This window comes from Tursiops truncatus, chromosome 6 (genome assembly GCF_011762595.2).
Source record: "Tursiops truncatus isolate mTurTru1 chromosome 6, mTurTru1.mat.Y, whole genome shotgun sequence".
NCBI classification, from domain to species: Eukaryota; Metazoa; Chordata; class Mammalia; order Artiodactyla; family Delphinidae; genus Tursiops; species Tursiops truncatus.
Genome location: NC_047039.1, coordinates 88,175,677 through 88,196,217, shown reverse-complemented (window position 1 = coordinate 88,196,217; position 20,541 = coordinate 88,175,677). Strand labels below are relative to the sequence as shown.

Here is a 20,541-nt window from a genome sequence, read left to right as displayed (position 1 = left end):
TCAGATTCGATGGAGAAATTAAAACCTTTACAGACAAGCAACAGCTAAGAAAATTCAGCATCACCAAAACAGCTTTACAACAAATGCTAAAGGAACTTCTCTAGGCAGGAAACACAGGAGAAGGAAAATACCTACAATAACAAACCCAAAGCAATTTAGAAAATGGGAATAGGAACATACATCTCGATAACTACCTTAAATGTAAATGGATTAAATACTCCAACCAAAAGACATTGACAGGATGAATGGATACAAAAACAAGACCTGTATACATGCCGTCTACTAGAGACCCACTTCAGACCTAGGGACACATACAGACTGAAAATGAGGGGATGGAAAAAGATATTCCATGCAAATGGAAACGAAAAGAAAGCTGGAGTAGCAATTCTCATATCAGATAAAATAGACTTCAAAATAAAGACTATTACAAGAGACAAAGAGGACACTACATAATGATCACAGGATCAATCCAAGAAGAAGATATAATAATTGTAAATATTTATGCACCCAACATAGGAGCACCTCAATATATAAGGCAAATGCTAACAGCCATAAAAGGGGAAATCGACAGTAACACAATCATAGTAGGGGACTTTAACACTCCACTTTCACCAACGGACAAATCATCCAAAACGAAAATAAAAGAGGAAACACAAGTTTTAAATGATACATTAAACGAGACGGACTTAATTGATATTTATAGAACATTCCATCCATAAAACAAAAGAATACACTTCCTTCTCAAGTGCTCATGGAACATTCTCCAGGACAGATCATATCTTTGGTCACAAATCAAGCCTTGGTAAATTTAAGAAAATTGAAATTTTATCAAGTATCTTTTCTGACCACAATGCTATAAGACTAGATATCAATTACAGGAAAAAATCTGTAAAAAATACAAACACATGGAAGCTAAACCATACACTACTTAATAACTGCAGAACTTAAAAACTGAAGAACTTAATAACTGAAGATACCTGAAGAAATCAAAGAGGAAATCAAAAAGTACCTAGAAACAAATGACAATGAAAACATGACGACCCAAAACCTATGGGATGCAGCAGAAGCAGTTCTAAGAGGGAAGTTTATAGCAAATACAATCCTACCTCAAGAAACAAGAAACATCGCAAATAAACAACCTAACCTTACATCTAAAGCAATTAGAGAAAGAAGAACAGAAAAGCCCCAAAGTTAGCAGAAGGAAAGAAATCATAAAGATCAGATCAGAAATAAAAGAAAAAGAAATGAAGGAAACCATAGTAAAGACCAATAAAACTAAAAGCTGATTCTTTGAGAAGATAAACAAAATTGACAAACCATTAGCCAGACTTATCAAGAAAAAACGGGAGAAGACTCATATCAATAGAATTTGAAATGAAAAAGGAGAAGTAACAACTGAAACTGCAGAAATAAAAAGGATCATGAGAGATTACTACAAGCAACTCTATGCCAATAAAATGGACAGCCTGGAAGAAATGGACAAATTCTTAGAAATGCACAACCTGCCGAGACTGAACCAGGAAGAAATAGAAAATATAAACAGACCAATCACAAGCACTGAAATTGAGACTGTGATTAAAAATCTTCCAACAAAAAAAGCCCAGGACCAGATGGCTTCACAGGTGAATTCTATCAAACATTTAGAGAAGAGCTAACACCTATCCTCAAATTCTTCCAAAATATAGCAGAAGGAGGAACACTCCCCAACTCATTCTACGAGGCCACGATCACCCTGACAAAGATGTCACAAAGAAAGAAAACTACAGTCGAATATCACTGATGAACATAGATGCAAATATCCTCAACAAAATACTAGCAAACAGAATCCAACAGCACATTAAAAGGATCATACACCATGATCAAGTGGGGTTTATCCCAGGAATGCAAGGATTCTTCAATATATGCAAGTCAATTAATGTGATACACCATATTAACAAATTGAAGGAGAAAAGCCATATGATCATCTCAATAGATGCAGAAAAAGCTTTCTACACAATTCAACACCCATTTATGATAAAAACCCTGCAGAAAGTAGGCATAGAGGAAACTTACCTCAACATAATAAAGGCCATATATGACAAACTCACAGCCAACATCCTTCTCAATGGTGAAAAACTGAAACCATTTCCACTAAGATCAGGAACAGGACAAGGTTGTCCACTCTCACCACTATTATTCAACATAGTTTTGGAAGTTTTAGCCACAGCAATCAGAGAAGAAAGGAATTCAAATCGGAAAAGAAGTAAAGCTGTCACTGTTTGCAGATGACAGGATACTATACATAGAGAATCCTAAAGATGCTACCAGAAAACTACTAGAGCTAATCAATGAATTTGGTAAAGTACCTGTATACAAAATTAATGCACAGAAATCTCTTGCATTCCTATACACCAGTGATGAAAAATCTGAAAGAGAAATTAAGGAAACACTCCCATTTACCATTGCAACAAAAAGAATAAAATATTTAGGAATATACCTACCTAAGGAGACAAAAGATCTGTATGCAGAAAATTATAAGACACTGATGAAAGAAATTAAAGATGATAAAAACAGATGGAGTTTTATACCATGTTCTTGGATTGGAAGAATTAACATTGTGAAAATGCCTATACTACCCAAAGCAATCCAGAGATTCACTGCAATCCCTATCAAACTACCAATGGCATTTTTCACAGAACTAGAACAAAAAAATCTCACAATTTGTATGGAAACACAAAAGACCCCGAATCACCAAAGCAATCTTGAGAAAGACAAATGAAGCTGGAGGAATCAGGCTCCCAGACTTCCGACCATACTACAAAGCTACAGTAATCAAGACACTATGGCACTGGCAGAAAGACAAAAATATAGATCAGTGGAACTAGATAGAAAGCCCAGAGATAAACCCACAGACATATGGTCACCTTATTTTTCATAAAGGAGGCAAGAATTTAAAATGGAGAAAAGACAGGCTCTTCAATAAGTGGTGCTGAGAAAACTGGACAGCCACATGTAAAAGAATGAAATTAGAACACTCCCTAACACCATACACAAAAATAAACTCAAAATGGATAAAAGACCCAAATATAAGGCCAGATACTATCAAACTCTTAAGAGGAAAACATAGGCAGAACACTCTATGACATAAATCACAGCAAGATCCTTTTTTGACCAACCTCCTAGAGAAATGGAAATAAAAACAAAAATAAACAAATAGGACCTAATGAAACTTAAAAGCTTTTGCAGAGCAAAGGAAACCATAAACAAGATGAAAAGACAACCCTCAGAATGGGAGAAAATATTCGCAAATGAAGCAAGTGACAAAGGATTAATCTGCAAATATACAAGCAGGTCATGCAGCTCAATATCAAATAAACAACCCAATCCAAAAATGGCCAGCAGATCTAAATAGAGATGTCTCCAAAGAAGATATACAGATTGCCAACAAAGACATGAAAGAATGATCAACATCATTAATCATTAGAGAAATGCAAATCAAAACTACAATGAGGTATCACCTCACACCAGTCAGAATGGCCATCATCAAAATATCTATAAACAATAAATGTTGCAGAGGATGTGGAGAAAAGGGAACCCTCTTGCACTGTTGGTGGGAATGTAAATTGATACAGCCACTATGGAGAACAGTATGGAGGTTCCTTAAAAAAATAAATAGAACTACCATACAACGCAGCCATCCCACTACTGGGCATATACCCTGAGAAAACCATAATTCAAAAAGAGTCATGTACCACAATGTTCATTGCAGCTCTATTTACCAATTGCCAAGACATGGAAGCAACCTAAGTGTCCACTGACAGATGAATGGATAAAGAAGATGTGGCACATATATACAATGGAATATTAGTCATAAAAAGAAACAAAATTGAGTTATTTGCAGTGAGATGGATGGACCTAGAGTCTGTCATACAGAATGAAGTAAATCACAAAGAGAAAAACAAATACCGTATGCTAACACATATATATGGAATCAAGGAAAAAAAAAAAGGTTCTGAAGAACCTAGGGGCAGGACAGGAATAAAGATGCAGATGTAGAGAATGGGCTTGAAGACACGGGGAAGGCGAAGCGTAAGCTGGGATGAAGTGAGAGAGTGGCATGGACATATATACACTACCAAATATAAAATAGACAGCTAGTGGGAAGCAGCCACATAGCACAGGGAGATCAGCTCGGTGCTTTGTGACCACCTAGAGGGGTGGGATAGGGAGGATGGGTGGGAGACGCAAGAGGGAGGAGATATGGGGATATATGTATATGTATAACTGATTCACTTTGTTATAAAGCAGAAACTAACACACCATTGTAAAGCAATTATACTCCAATAAAGATGTTAAAAAAAAAAAGTTAATGGGGTAATGTATATAAAGACCCAACACGATGAGTCACTCATAAAAAGGCTTTCAGGAAATAGCAGTTGATATTATTTGATTGTTATTTTTTTAAATGGAAAAGATTTAGGAAGCAAAGTAGTAGTGAAGGCAGAGGAATTAGTTCCCGGCCAAGGGAGTTATTTAATTTCTAATTTAAAAATAAAAAACATAAAAGATATTACAATCCTAGGACCTTAAAGGAATGTAAATGTCAATGTAAATCAAGATCAAACATGAGGAAAAATAATAGGAAGAATGCAATGCACGACGTAACCCCAGCAAATTCTCTAAAGCTTCTTAATAACTATGACATTGCCACCTTGTGGAATTAGTGATGCATTACACATCGGAGGAAATTTGAGTCTTTTTTTTTTTTTTACATAGTTGGTATAGAAAGACTAAATTACACAAATATTCTTACAAAAGAAAATAACATGTAACAAGGTGAGATCATACATAAATTGTTCAAGCACATACTTCCTTTAAAAATAAAAAAGTTAACTGTAGAAAGTGATGTTATAGGACATCTGGCGAACAAACAAAAAATCAGAATTCTGTCACTTGAAAGCAATGACATCATTTAAAAATTATTTCTATTATTTCATCCCATTTTCTACTCACTTCTAAGTTAATATTATATAATTAGGATTTTCCATGCTGTGACATTCATCACAATGATTTTTAATGGCTGCCTAGCATTTTGTTGAACGGACGTGCCATACCCTGCTTCAACATTCCCTTAATGCTGGACATCTAGACGGCTTCCAGGTAAAACGTCAGTTTACTGCGATGGTTTCTTTACAGGTAGATATGAGGTATTTATTTATTTATAAAAATTAAAATATGTTCTTATGAAGGTAATACACAATTAGTATTTTAAAAGTTAAGCAAAATTAAGAAAATAAACTACAGTCACAATTTTCCAACCCAGATAACCACTGTTACACCTTGCAGAGTTTTTAAACACACACACACACATATATAATATATACGTAAACGTATGTTAGCATACATTAACATTTATAAAAACAAAAACGGGATTATATTACTACATGACCTTTTATTCATTTAAAATTCTATCATGTGCAATTTTCTATGCCAGTAATACCCATAGAAAACATTATTTTTGTTGACTAAATAGTATTCCATTATATGTTGATAGATTACTTAATCGCACAGATGTACTATGCAGTGCTAACTTCTGATATACACATTATGAACACGGTTCTTACAATTTGATGAGAGGGAAACAGGCATTAAACAAATAAACAAGAAAAAGAAATATAGAAGCCTGACTTGTGATGAAATGCCATGAAGGAAAATAATAGATACTAGGAGGCAAAAATAGGGGTACACAAGTTGGTTGCAGAAGGTCTGCCTGAGGGAAAAAAATTGGACTTGAAGGACGAAGAATCTGTCATGTGATAACTGAGAAAGTTCTAAGCAGAGAGAGCAGTATATTTGAAGGCCCTGAGGTGGAAAAAAATTCTTAGGAAGCACTGGAAACTGAAAGGTGCTCACTGTGGCTCGCACTTAATGAGGCTGGGACAGATGCAGCTGGAGGGCTTCTCTGCCATGGCAGGGAGTAGGTACTGTACTTTCAGTGTGTGGCAGTCACATGGTCTGATTTCTATTTTAGAAAGCTCACTCTGCCTGTTCCGTGTTGAAGAATGGATTGCGGGGGAACAGTGGAAGATGGGAGACTAGTTAGGGGAGTACAGCAAGAACCCAAACAGGAGATGCTGGGGGCTTGGAGTAGTGTAGAGGTAATAGTTGGATAGGAGATATAATGGCATGGGGAGTTGGAAGTTGAAATTAATATCCCATCCAGTCCCAAGAGTCAGCGGTAAATATTGCATCCAGGGTGGCTGCTAACATTTTCAGGGCTGAGACAAGAGGACAAAAGAAGACCCTTCTCCCATTCTCTCCCCACCGCTTGCCCTAACACTTGCTTGTGGATACCTGAACCCACTAATCCAAGCTCCAACCACACCACCTGCCATAGCCAGGATCCACCCTTAGGAGGAACCACCTGGAGAAGAGAGCCATGCAGGCCTTGTTTGAGGAGGGAGTTCTGGGGTCCTTTGTGGTCTCAGGGGAAGGAAGTGGGCTTTGGGTTGACTTCTTGCCCTGTGGAAGGGGTCCAGAGGGAAGAGGGCAAGGGTGAGGACCCTGATGCTCAGGATCTTAAGGTGGTGCTGACCCCATCCCGTCAAAATTAACTTTGAAAAACCTCTTAAATTATCCATAAAGTATAGTACCGTATATATGTTTTATATGTAAAATCCTATATCACTATTTTCTAATTCTTCCTTTTCCGTGGCTCTCAAATTAATTTCATCTTCCATGATATTTGTAGAGTCATCAACTCCCACTTGCCTGGCTACTTAAACAATGCCTTTCATAGCTCTTTCGTTTTCCTAGTCATCTCCCAGGGATGTGCAGAGGATACATCTTCCTCTATCGGTGGTGAATAAACCCTTGAAAGCATTCAACCTTCCTTATATATTGGCTTTTAGGCTTGATGGCATCTATCACCTGCTTAAGTTACTACAAGACGATACCCTGTATATTTTAGAAAACGGCAGGACTCGGAATGACAAGTTGAAAGAGAAGGAGGGAAATTTTAAAGTGATTCTAGGTTTCCAGCTTGAGCAACTGGTTTAACAGTGGTGCTATTTTCTGAGAGGAGAAAGACCGGGGAAGAACAGGTGTAGGTGTAATGTAATTCGTTGACCTGATTCTCTATATTTGGATATTTAGGTTGGTTGCGATATCTTATAACTAGGAACAGTACTCTGGTTTACGGCAAAATCTTTTCACACATCCTTAATTTCTAAACACTCAATTTTTGGGTTAAAGGATGTGCACATTCTTTAGATTTTTAATACACATTGCCAAACAAGTTCTAAAAGAACTGTTTCCTCACACTGTTAATATTAGGGTCTATTTTGAATACTGAGGTTCTCAGTATGCTCCCTCTTTTTCTTTCCTTTTCTCCTTACCACTTTTCCTTTGTCCATTCAATAACTAAACTTTTATCAAGTACCTACTATATCCCACACAGGGTCTGAGATAAATCTAGCTTTGTTCCTTGTTGGGGGCTGCGAGGTGACTGGGAGAGGAAGAGCTATAGAAGACGCTAGAGTTTTGAATTGGATGACTTGGATATCCCACCCACAAAATTTTTTCTCTCTGGATAGCAGTCCAAATTAGTTAAAATTCCTTCTTCATTTAGGTTGGTGATGCCACTCTAAGAATTTGGAAGAAAAAATGTTTACCTTTGAGCAGACTGTGAATAGGACACTGAGACCAGGCTTTCCCCCAAAGAACTGTAACTTAGAGGGTATCATTTTCCAATGAGCTTTTAAAATATTATGCAAATTTTACACTTTAGCCAATGGCCACATCACTTCTCCAGGCTTTGAGGCAGGGTTGCCCTAGCCAGGGATCTGTCTCCTGGGAGCTGACAGAGAAGAATGGAGGAGACCAGAGGTCAGGGCGGGAGTTCCCAGCATGAGGCCTCTTTGTGCACACTAGGGCCAACCCCCAATGTCTTGATCTGAGAGTATATCCCATACTACTTGGTTTGAACACCTGAGTGGCTAGATTTAACTATGACCTTGCGTTAAAACAGGCACCGGTGGACTTCCTTATTGCTGTAATTCAGATAGGAGTGTCCAACCCAACAACAATATCTTTTCTCAACGGGCACTTAGTAAAAGACTTCATTCAGCACACATAACACTATATTTATTACCAGTCATTGGAGACTTAGGCCCCTTGAAAGGCTGAAAAATAATGACAGTGTACCTATGTGTCCAAGGAATTAAAAGGAGATTCCTGGAGTATTGTGAACCTAACACAAGCCTTGATCATGAGTACCACTGTTCTCTTTTTAAACATGGGCTATTAGAAAATCCCTGTAATCCAGAGTTCTAACACTTACTTATTTAAGTAATTTGCTAGAGGCTCTTTGACCTCTAGTAAGCTACCTAAGTCTCTGAGTCACTGTGTTCACATCTTTAAAATGGAAACAACATTCTAGTCTCATGATTCTTGTAAGCATTTAAGGAGCTAATGCACCTAAAGCCCATAGTAGCTTTCACTTAGTGAAAGTGTTTAGTAAGTGGTGGCTGTTTCTGGAACAGTGTACACCATCATACCACATCTGAGTCATAAAATATTAATGCATTTTATTACTAAGACCATCTATTTGAAAGCCAGAGGAACCATTTCCAGGTATTGTTTTGTAATGAAAAATAGAGTTTTAAAAGAATTAACAACTGCCTTTTAAAAATATATGATGTGGTTAAATCTTTGGAACTCTAGATATTTATTAGTTTATTCCACATTTGCTGAACACTTTTTATTTACCAAAATTATGCTATATATCTGTGTCTTTCTGAATGGGCTCTTGCAGTTCTTTTCTCAGTAGGATACTGAAGCAATACAACAGCAGATCAATCTAGACCATCCTACTCAAACAAGCATTGCACTGATTATAATCAACTCAACATTCTGGCACTTTGCAGACTTCCTCACTTTGGAAGAAAAGAAAGAGATGTCTAAAAAAGGAATATGTGCTCTTCAGGGGAAGGAAAGAGTCTTTCTAATTCGCTCTCTCATACGCCACCGTACACACATGTCTCCAGGACAAATTAAAGAATGTTGTGATAACTTTAATTTTTGAATCCCAATAGGAGGCCAACATTTCTTAAACAATAAAAGTTACAGACAACCATGACTTTTATTTAACCAAGTGCTTTAACTTCCTCCCTCTTCCTAGGAATCTAACAAGGAGTAAAATAGGGCATTTAGTCTCTCCCCTCTCATCGTGCCAAAATGTTGGAGGTACTGCAGGCAACAGGGCATATTCCACCAGGATCAGGGGATCCTGGATGGGAAGGGCTCTGGTGAAGGCGGCATTTGTCCTAAATAATGGCAGACAAAAGAGACCTCTGATAAAATGATAGACAGGCTGTCAAATAACACAGGCACCAGCTGTTCCAGAAGACAGAGCAGGGAGCGTGTGGAGGGTTCAAGGCAGCAGACCCTGCTCTCTAACCATCAGGGCAGCCAGCATGGGAACACGATGCCTTCTAAGGAGATTCTGAACCAGTTAGAAGAATTACTAAATTAACTTCTAGTAATAATTAGCAGTTGACTGTACCTGCAAGTTAGGAGATCCAGAGCAATCAGGAAGTTTCCTGCAGTATAGGATGTTCAAGTCTTCTAAATCCCAGATTGGGACAGATCACCTGTCCAAAGGCTTTTTCTCCTGACTTGTGTATTTGCTGATATTCCCTTTGTAAAACTACAATGCAGATACAATTTTCTTTCCTACTCTTTGAGCTTATTAAAAGCAAAATAAAAATTACTTTGGGAAGAGCTTCAAGACGGCGGAAGAGTAAGACGTGGAGATCACCTTCCTCCCCACAAATACATCAGAAATGCATCTACATGTGGAACAACTCCTACAGAACACCTACTGAACGCTGGCAGAAGACCTCAGACCTCCCAAAAGGTAAGAAACTCCCCACGTACCTGAGTAGGGCAAAAGAAAAAAGAAAAAACAGAGACAAAGAATAGGGAGGGGACCTGCATCAGTGGCAGGGAGCTGTGAAGGAGGAAAGGTTTCCACACACTAGGAAGCCCCTTCGCGGGCGGAGACTGCGGGTGGCGGAGTGAGGAGCTTCGGAGCCACGGAGGAGAGTGCAGCAACGGGGCTGCGGAGGGCAAAGCGAAGAGATTCCCGCACACAGGATCGGGGCTGACCAGCACTCACCAGCCTGAGAGGCTTATCTGCTCACCCTCCGGGACGGGCGGGGGCTGGGAGCTGAGGCTCGGGCTTCGGTCGGATCCCAGGGAGAAGACTGGGGTTGGCGGCGTGAACACAGCCTGAAGGGGGCTAGTGCGCCACACCTAGCCGGGAGGGGGTCCGGGCAAAGTCTGGAGCTGCCGAAGGGACAGGAGACTTTTTCTTCCCTCTTTGTTTCCTGGTGCACGAGGAGAGGGGATTCAAAGCGCGGCTTAAAGGAGCTCCAGAGACGGGCGCGAGCCGCAGATATTAGCGCGCACCCCAGAGACGGGCAGGAGACGCTAAGGCTGCTGCTGCCGCCACCAAGAAGCCTATGTGAGCACAGGTCACTATCCACACCTCCCCTCCTGGGAGCCTGTGCAGCCCGCCACTGCCAGGGTCCTGTGATCCAGGGACAACTTCCCCGGGAGAACGCATGGCGCACCTCAGGCTGGTGCAACGTCACACCGGCCTCTGCCGTCACAGGCTCGCCCCACATTCTGTACTCCTCCCTCCCCTCGGCCTGAGTGAGCCAGAGCCCCCGAATCAGCTGTTCCTTTAACCCCGTCCTGTCTGAGCGAAGAACAAACGCACTCAGGCGACCTATATGCGGGGGGCGGGGGGGGGGGGGCCAAATCCAAAGCTGAACCCCAGGAGCTGTGCAAACAAAGAAGAGAAAGAGAAATTTCTCCCAGCAGCCTCAGGAGCAGCGGATTAAACCTCCACAATCAACTTGATGTACCCTGCAACTGTGGAATACCTGAATAGACAACGAATCATCCCAAATTGAGGAGGTGGACTTTGGGAGCAAAGATGTATTATTTTTTCCCATTTTTCTCTTTTTGTGAGTGTGTATGTGTATGCTTCTGTGTGTGATTTTGTCTGTATAGCTTTGCTTTTACCATTTGTCCTAGGGTTCTGTCCGTCTGTTTTTTTTGTTTGTTTGTTTTTACTTAAAAAATTTTTTTCTTAATAATTATTTTTTATTTTAATAACTTTTATTTTACCCTCTTTCTTTCCATTTTTTTCTCCCTTTTATTCTGAGCCATGTGGATAAAAGGCTCTTGGTGCTCCAGCCAGGAGTCAGTGCTGTGCCTCTGAGGTGGGAGAGCCAAGTTCAGGACATTGGTCCACAAGAGACCTCCCAGCTCCACGTAATATCAAATGGTGAAAATCTCCCAGAGATCTCCATCTCAACGCCAAGACCCAGCTCCACTCAACGACCAGCAAGCTACAGTGCTGGACACCCTATGCCAAACAACTAGCAAGACAGGAACACAGCCCCATCCATTAGCAGAGAGGCTGCCTAAAATCATAATAAGGACACAGACACCCCAAAACACACCACCACACGTGGACCTTCCCACCAGAAAGACAAGATCAGGCCTCATCCACCAGAACACAGGACCTAGTCCCCTCCAACAGGAAGCCTACACAACTCACTGAACCAACCTTAGCCACTGGGGACAGACACTAAAAAACACGGGAACTTCAAATCTGCAGGCTGCGAAAAGCAGACCCCAAACACAGTAAGTTAAGCAAAATGAAAAAACAGAAAAACACACAAGATGAAGGAGCAAGGTAAAAACCCACCAGACCTAATAAATGAAGAGGAAATAGGCAGTCTACCTGAAAAAGAATTCAGAATAGTGATAGCAAAGATGATCCAAAATCTTGGAAAGAGAATGGCGAAAATACAAGAAACGTTTAACAAGGACCTAGAAGAACTAAAGAGCAAACAAACAATGATGAACACCACAATAAATGAAATTAAAAATTCTCTAGAAGGGGTCAATAGCGGAATAACTGAGGCAGAAGAATGGATAAGTGACCTGGAAGATAAAATAATGGAAATAACTACTGTAGAGCAGGATAAAGAAAAAAGATTGAAAAGAATTGAGGACAGTCTCAGAGACCTCTGGGGAAACATTAAATGCACCAACATTCGATTTATAGGGGTCCCAGAAGAAGAAGAGAAAAAGAAAGGGACTGAGAAAATATTTGAACAGATTATAGTTGAAAATTTCCCTAATATGGGAAAGGAAATAGTTAATCAAGTCCAGGAAGCACAGAGAGTCCCATACAGGATAAATCCAAGGAGAAACACACCAAGACACACATTAACCAAACTATCAAAAATTAAATACAAAGAAAACATATTAAAAGCAGCAAGGGAAAAACAACAAATAACACACAAGGGAATCCCCATAAGGTTAACAGCTGATCTTTCAGCAGAAACTCTGCAAGCCAGAAGGGAGTGGCAGGACATAATTAAAGTGATGAAGGAGAAAAACCTACAACCAAGATTACTTTACCCAGCAAGGATCTCATTCAGATTTGATGGAGAAATTAAAATCTTTACAGACAAGCAAAAGCTGAGAGAGTTCAGCACCACCAAACCAACTTTACAAAAAATGCTAAAGGAACTTCTCTAGGCAGGAAACACAAGAGAAGGAAAAGACCTACAATAACAAGCCCAAAACAATTAAGAAATTGGGAGTAGGAACATACATATCGATAATTACCTTAAATGCAAAAGGATTAAATGCACCAAAAGACACACACTCGCTGAATGGATACAAAAACAAGAGCCGTATATATGCTGTCTACAGGAGACCCACTTCCGACCTAGGGACACATACAGACTGAAAGTGAGGGGATGGAAAAAGCTATTCCATGCAAATGGAAATCAAAAGAAAGCTGGAGTAGCAATTCTCATATCAGACAAAATAGACTTTAAAATAAAGACTATTAAAACAGACAAAGAAGGACACTACATAATGATCAAGGGATCAATCCAAGAAGAAGATATAACAATTGTAAATATTTATGCACCCAACATAGGAGCACCTCAATACATAAGGCAAATATTAACCATAAAAGGGGAAATCAACAGTAACACAATAATAGCAGGGGACTTTAACATCCCACTTTCACCAATGGACAGATCATCCAAAATGAAAATAAATAAGGAAACACAAGCTTTAAATGATACATTAAACAAGATGGACTTAATTGATATTTATAGGACATTCCATCCAAAAACAACAGAATACACATTCTTCTCAAGTGCTCATGGAACATTCTCCAGGATAGATCATATCTTGGGTCACAAATCAAGCCTTGGTAAATTTAAGAAAATTGAAATCGTATCAAGTATCTTTTCTGACCAAAATGCTATGAGACTATATATCAATTACAGGAAAAGATCTGTAAAAAATAGAAACACATGGAGGCTAAACAATACACTACTTAATAACCAAATGATCACTGAAGATCAAAGAGGAAATCAAAAAATACCTAGAAACAAATGACAATGGAGACACGACGACTCAAAACCTATGGGATGCAGCAAAAGCAGTTCTAAGAGGGAAGTTTATAGCAATACAATCCTACCTTAAGAAACAGGAAACATCTCAAGTAAACAACCTAACCTTACACCTAAAGCAATTAGAGAAAGAAGAACAAAAAAATCCCAAAGTTAGTAGAACGAAAGTAATCATAAAGATCAGATCAGAAATAAATGAAAAAGAAATGAAGGAAATTATAGCAAAGATCAGCAAAACTAAAAGCTGCTTCTTTGAGAAGATAAACAAAATTGATAAACCATTAGCCAGACTCATCAAGAAAAAAAGGGAAAAGACTCAAATCAATAGAATTAGAAATGAAAAAGGAGAAGTAACAACTGACACTGCAGAAATACAAAGGATCATGAGAGATTACTACAAGCAACTCTATGCCAATAAAATGGACAGCCTGGAAGAAATGGACAAATTGTTAGAAATGCACAACCTGCCAAGACTGAACCAGGAAGAAATAGAAAATATGAACAGACCAATCACAAGCACTGAAATTGAAACTGTGATTAAATATCTTCCAACAAACAAAAACCCAGGACCAGATGGCTTCACAGGCGAATTCCGTTAAACATTTAGAGAAGAGCTAACACCTATCCTTCTCAAACTCTTCCAAAATATAGCAGAGGGAGGAACACTCCCAACTTCATTCTATGAGGCCACTATCACCCTGACACCAAAACCAGACAAAGATGTCATAAAGAAAGAAAACTACAGGCCAATATCACTGATGAACATAGATGCAAAAATCCTCAACAAAATACTAGCAAACAGAATCCAACAGCACATTAAAAGGATCATACACTATGATCAAGTGGGGTTTATTCCGATAATGCAAGCATCCTTCAATATATGCAAATCAATCAAGGTGATACACCATATTAACAAATTGAAGGAGAAAAACTGTATGATCATCTCAATAGATGCAGAGAAAGCTTTCACAAAATTCAACACCCATTTATGATAAAAACCCTGCAGAAAGTAGGCATAGAGGGAACTTTCCTCAACATAATAAAGGCCATATATGACAAACCTACAGCCAACATCGTCCTCAATGGTGAAAAACTGAAAGCATTTCCACTAAGATCAGGAACAAGACAAGGTTGCTCACTCTCACCACTCATATTCAACATAGTTTTGGAAGTTTTAGCCACAGCAATCAGAGAAGAGAAAGAAATAAAAGGAATACAAATTGGAAAAGAAGAAGTAAAGTTGTCACTGTTTGCAGACGACATGATACTATACATAGAGAATCCAAAAGATGCTACCAGAAAACTACTAGAGCTAATCAATGAATTTGGTAAAGTAGCAGGATACAAAATTAATGCACAGAAATCTCTGGCATTCCTATACACTAATGATGAAAAATCTGACAGTGAACTTAAGAAAACACTCCCATTTACCATTGCAACAAAAAGAATAAAATATTTAGGAATATACCTACCTAAGGAGACAAAAGATCTGTATGCAGAAAATTATAAGACACTGATGAAAGAAATTAAAGATGATATAAACAGATGGAGAGGTACACCATGTTCTTGGATTGGAAGAATCAACATTATGAAAATGACTGTACTACCCAAAGCAATCTACAGATTCAATGCAATCCCTATCAAACTACCACTGGCATTTTTCACAGACATAGAAGAAAAAATTTCTCAATTTGTATGGAAACACAAAAGACCCCGAATAGCCAAAGCAATCTTGAGAAAGAAAAATGGAACTGGAGAAATCAGGCTCCCTGACTTCAGAGTATACTACAAAGCTACAGTAATCAAGACAGTATGGTACTGGCACAAAGACAGAAATATAGATCAATGGAACAGGATAGAAAGCCCAGAGATAAACCCACGCACATATAGTCACCTTATCATTGATAAAGGAGGCAAGCATATACAGTGGAGAAAAGACAGCCTCTTCAATAAGTGCTGCTGGGTAAACTGGACAGGTACATGTAAAAGTATGAAATTAGAACACTCCCTAACACCATACACAAAAATAAACTCAAAATGGATTAAAGACCTAAATGTAAGGCCAGATACTATCAAACTCTTAGAGGAAAACATAGGCAGAACACTCTGACATAAATCACAGCAAGATCCTTTTTGATCCACCTCCTAGAGAAATGAAAAACAAAAATAAACAAATAGGACCTAATGAAACTTAAAAGCTTTTGCACAGCAAAGGAAACCATAAACAAGATGAAAAGACAACCCTCAGAATGGGAGAAAATATTTGCAAATGAAGCAACTGACAAAGGATTAATCTCCAAAATTTACAAGCAGCTCATGCAGCTCAATATCAAAAAAAAACTAACCCAATCCAAAAATGGGCAGAAGACCTAAACAGACATTTCTCCAAAGAAGATATACAGATTGCCAACAAACACATGAAAGAATGCTCAATATCATTAATCATTAGAGAAATGCAAATCAAAACTACAATGAGATATCATCTCACATCAGTCAGAATGGCCATCATCAAAAAATCTAGAAACACTAAATGCTGGAGAGGGTGTGGAGAAAAGGGAACCCTGTTGCACTGTTGGTGGGAATGTAAATTGATACAGCCACTATGGAGGCTTCTTAAAAAACTAAAAATAGAACTACCATACGACCCAGCCATCCCACTACTGGGCATATACCCTGAGAAAACCATAATTCAAAAAGAGTCATGTAGCAAAATGTTCATTGCAGCTCTATTTACAATAGGCAGGACATGGAAGAAATCTAAGTGTCCATCCACAGATGAATGGATAAAGAAGATGTGGTACATATACACAGTGGAATATTACTCAGCCATAAAAAGAAACAAAATTGAGTTATTTGTAGTGAGTTGGATGGACCTAGAGTCTGACATACAGAGTGAAGTAAGTCAGAAAGAGAAAAAGAAATACTGTATGCTAACACATATACATGGAGTCTAAGAGAAAAAAAAAAAGGTCATGAAGAACCTAGAGGCAAGACGAGAATAAAGACACAGACCTACTAGAGCATGGACTTGAGGATATGGGGAGGGGGAAGGGTAAGCTGTGACAAAGTGAGAGAGTGGCATGGACATATATACACTACCAAACGTAAAATAGATAGCTAGTGCGGAGCAGCCGCATAGCACAGGGAGTTCAGCTCGGTGCTTTGTGACCACCTAGAGGGATGGGATAGGGAGGATGTGAGGGAGGGAGACGCAAGAGGGAAGAGATATGGGAACATATGTATATGTACAACTGATTCACTTTGTTATAAAGCAGAAACTAACACACCACTCTAAAGCAATTATACTCCAGTAAAGATGTTAAAAAAATTACTTTGAACATACTTTAAAATCCTTCAAGTACAACCCAACTGAAAAATGGACAAAAGACTTAAACAGACATTTCTCCAAAGAAGTCATACAGATGGCCAACAGGCACATGAAAAGATGCTCAACATCACTAATAATTAGAGAAATGCAAATCAAAACTACAATGAGGTACCACTTCAAGCCAATCAGAATGACCAACATTAAAAAGTCTACAAATAATAAATGGTGGAAAGGGTGTGGAGAAAAGAGAACCCTCTTACTTGGGTTAGAGGGTTGGTGGGAATGTAAGTTCGTGTAGCCATTATGGAAAACAGTGTAGAGGTTCGTCAAAAAACTAAAAATAGAGTTGCCATATGATTCAGCAATTCCACTCCTGACCATATACCCAGACAAAACTATAATTCAAAAAGGTACACACATCCCAATATTCAGAGCAGCACTATTTACAATAGCCAAGCCATGGAAACAACCTAAATGTCCATCGACAGAGGAATGGATAAAGAAGATGTGGTACATATATACAATAGAATACTACTCAGCCATAAAGAAGAATGAAATAATGCCATTTGCAGCAACATAGATGCACCTGGAGATCATCATACTAAACGAAGTAAGTCAGAAAGAGAAAGACAAATACCATATGATATTACTTATAACTGGAATCTAAAATACAACACAAATGAACATATCTACGAAACAGAAACAGACTCGCAGACATAGAGAATAGACTTGTGGTTGCCAAGGGGAAGAGGAGATAGGGAAGGGAAGGACTGGGAGTTGGGATTAACAGATGCAAACTATTATGTATAGGATGGATAAACAACAAGGCCTTACTGTATAGCACAGGTAACTATATTCGATATCCTGTGATAAACCATAATGGAAAAGAATATGAAGGACATATATATGTATATATGAGTCGCTTTGCTGTACAGCAGAAATTAACACATTATAAATCAACTATGCTTCAATAAAATTTTTTTAGAAATCACATTTAAAAACTTCTTCAAGTACAAATAAAGCAGGGTAATGTTTCAGCATCATCATTATCTCCCCACATCAGTCACTGTCTTGCAGCCACCCTTGGACATACATTTATACCAGCGCTACTCAAAGTACAAAAGCTGTGCAAACTAGCATGTTTCTCACCAAAAGTTTCTATGCTAACACAAGGGTTCTTCAGCTTGTGAGTCTTTTTCTTTGGTAGCTTTTCAATCTTTTGTCACTTGGCTCTATTTTGACTGTCATGTTCACTGCCATACTGTGTTTATTCACAATTTGCCAATTTCTCGGCATTTCCAGGACATTAAGAGTAGATGAGTACAACAGAACAGAATATGCGCGATGGGAACTGTCCCTGAAATACTGTCCCTTTAAGTCAAAGATTACCTTTGGACCAGATCTTTGAGGGTAATGTTCTTTAGGCTGTTGACTTGGCCGATGAGTAAGAAACCTTGGTCTGTTATGTAATAACTACCAGTAGGAAAGTCATCCTTCAGCATGAGTGGCTAAGAGACTCTCTCCTGATTTGGGGTCGGGCCAGTCAGGCACCAGTCTGCTTATCTGTGCAGATGGGGGCAGCCCCGCCCACAGGTCAGGAGAGCCTGTCTTCGGGCATCACATCAGGGTTGTGGTCCATGTCCTGTGGTGAGCAAATATTGACAGAACTGGATTCCTCTTGGAACTGCAAGGAGGGTGGGTGGCTGGTTAATGACCGTCAGACTCCATACTTGAAAGAGCTCAAAATCTTTTTGTTTTGTTTTTGTTTTTAATTTTGGCCACCCCGTGCAGCTTTGCAGGATCTCAGTTCCATGAACCCGGGCGATGGCAGTGAACGCGCCGAGTCCTAACCTCTAAACAGAGAGATTGGGACAGAAAATCTGTAAGCTAAGAAAAGGTCTCTAATTTAATTAACCCGTTTCAGAGGTAAACTCCATAGAACAGCACAGAACAGCAGGAACTAATGGTCACTTACCACTGTTGCAGTCTGAAGGCTGTGTGCTTCCTGGTCTTTTGATGACTCACTGGTATCAAGGGAAGGATAGAAAAAAAAAGGGGAAAAGCTAACATTTACTAATGTCCTGCTGTGTGTTGGGCACTGCTCTCAGGTATTCTATACATATTTTTTCTCACTCAATCCTCAAGAGAAGATATTATTAGCTCCCTTTGCCAGATAAAGAGGAAAAGTTAAGTGACTTGCCAACATAATGGGGTGGGAGGTGGGGCAGGGAAGGACAAGATTCAAATTCAAGTCCTTTGGATTTCAAATTCCATGCTTTTTTCCTCTAGACTATGCCAAGTGGGTAAGGCTATGCATGGCGTGGCTGAAGACCAAGCAGAAGGGAGGCGGAAGAAACAAAGAGATTGTGTTTGTCCATCTTTCCTGATTGTGTAGCAGGGCCCCACGGTAAGCACCTCCTCCTGTTGTCAAAAGCAACATGCAGATATATCCATTATCACTTATTATATGTTCAAGGTGAAAAATTGTGCACGAAATAATGAATTGGTTTATTTCGTGCCTCAGGCTCTGAATATAAACCAGAGCTCAGCTTTTGGCCCTGTTAAGGACACCTGTGGGGGTTTCCCGGGGTCTGTGTGATGGGCACTGCTGTGTATGTGGCCCTGTTAGCACAGGAAGAGGAGGCAGTGCAGAAGCTCCAAAATAAAAGGCATGGAGAGCCTGCTCTGACTAATAGCCACAGTAAACAAACAAAGAAACAAACCAAAAACCGCCCCCCACCAAACCTCTGTTATAGTTCACAAGCCAAATCTAATTACCAGAATGCTAAAAGTCTTTTCAAATGGGCAGGGGCTTTTTTTTGTGTTGAATATGCATGAAATTCTCAACTACTAGATAAAATTTTTTTAAAAACAATTATTTATTTGGCTGCACTGGGTCTTAGTTGTGGCATGTGGGATCTAGTTCAATCCCTGACCAGGGATTGAACCCAGGGCCCTGCACTGGGAGTGCGGAGTCTTCACCACTGGACCACCAGGGAATTTTAATCAGGAATTTGGACTCAGTTAAATTTGTCGACCATCAGATAAAAAGGAGGTGCTCTGCTTTGTGTATTGCTATTCCAATGGAATAAACAATCTGATAAAAAGCACATCTTAAATTTAAGCTCTTCAGTGGTTAGTCACAACCTACAGGGTGAAATCTAACCTTGGCAAGTGGGGGAGGTTTGGCCTGACTCCTTGGCCCCATTACCTGTCACTGACTTCCAGCCTCACACTTTATAAGGGCAAATTATTTGGAGGTTACCCCTTTCCTGTGACATTCACCCCGAATGACATTTCACACCTCTGTGTTTCAGCACATACCAGTCTCTCTTCTGGGAGCTTGGGACCTGGTAATGTCCACGTAGGATCTGGAAGAACGAATCTTTCCCACATCTCACCTTCTTCCTTGACTCCGCCCCTTCGTCTCACTGCTTCTCCACATCACACACACTTCCACTGTAGGGACCACGCCTGCACCCTCCCCATCCCTGAGCCCCGAGTTCTCTGAGAGGATGGCTGGCATAAGTAGGTGCTCAGTAAAAAGAAGAAACCAAGATATCATGAAACAATTTTTTTTTTTAATCTTGCCTGGAGTCATCAATGAGAGATAAAAACTGGCTTCTCACTTTTCCTCTAAAACAACCACAAAGAATAATTTCCCTAGCCAAAGAGTTCAGTAAATCCTTTCAGAGGAAATCCAAGAGTTGGTAA

General features: G+C 39.4%; 1 protein-coding gene across 5 annotated transcripts in view; it reads right to left on the bottom strand.

The window, feature by feature from the left end:
- SLC44A1 (solute carrier family 44 member 1) overlaps window positions 1-20,541 on the bottom strand; it is a 221,834-nt gene that overhangs the window by 15,801 nt on the left and 185,492 nt on the right. Inside the window, exon 16 of one of the 5 annotated variants that reach the window (XM_019948953.3) lies at window positions 18,803-18,851. The exons of the other annotated variants lie outside the window; for them this stretch is intronic. Coding sequence (XP_019804512.1) covers window positions 18,849-18,851 — 3 coding nt within the window. The 3' untranslated portion in view covers window positions 18,803-18,848. The remainder of the gene's footprint in view (window positions 1-18,802; window positions 18,852-20,541) is intronic. 5 annotated transcript variants of the gene reach the window in all.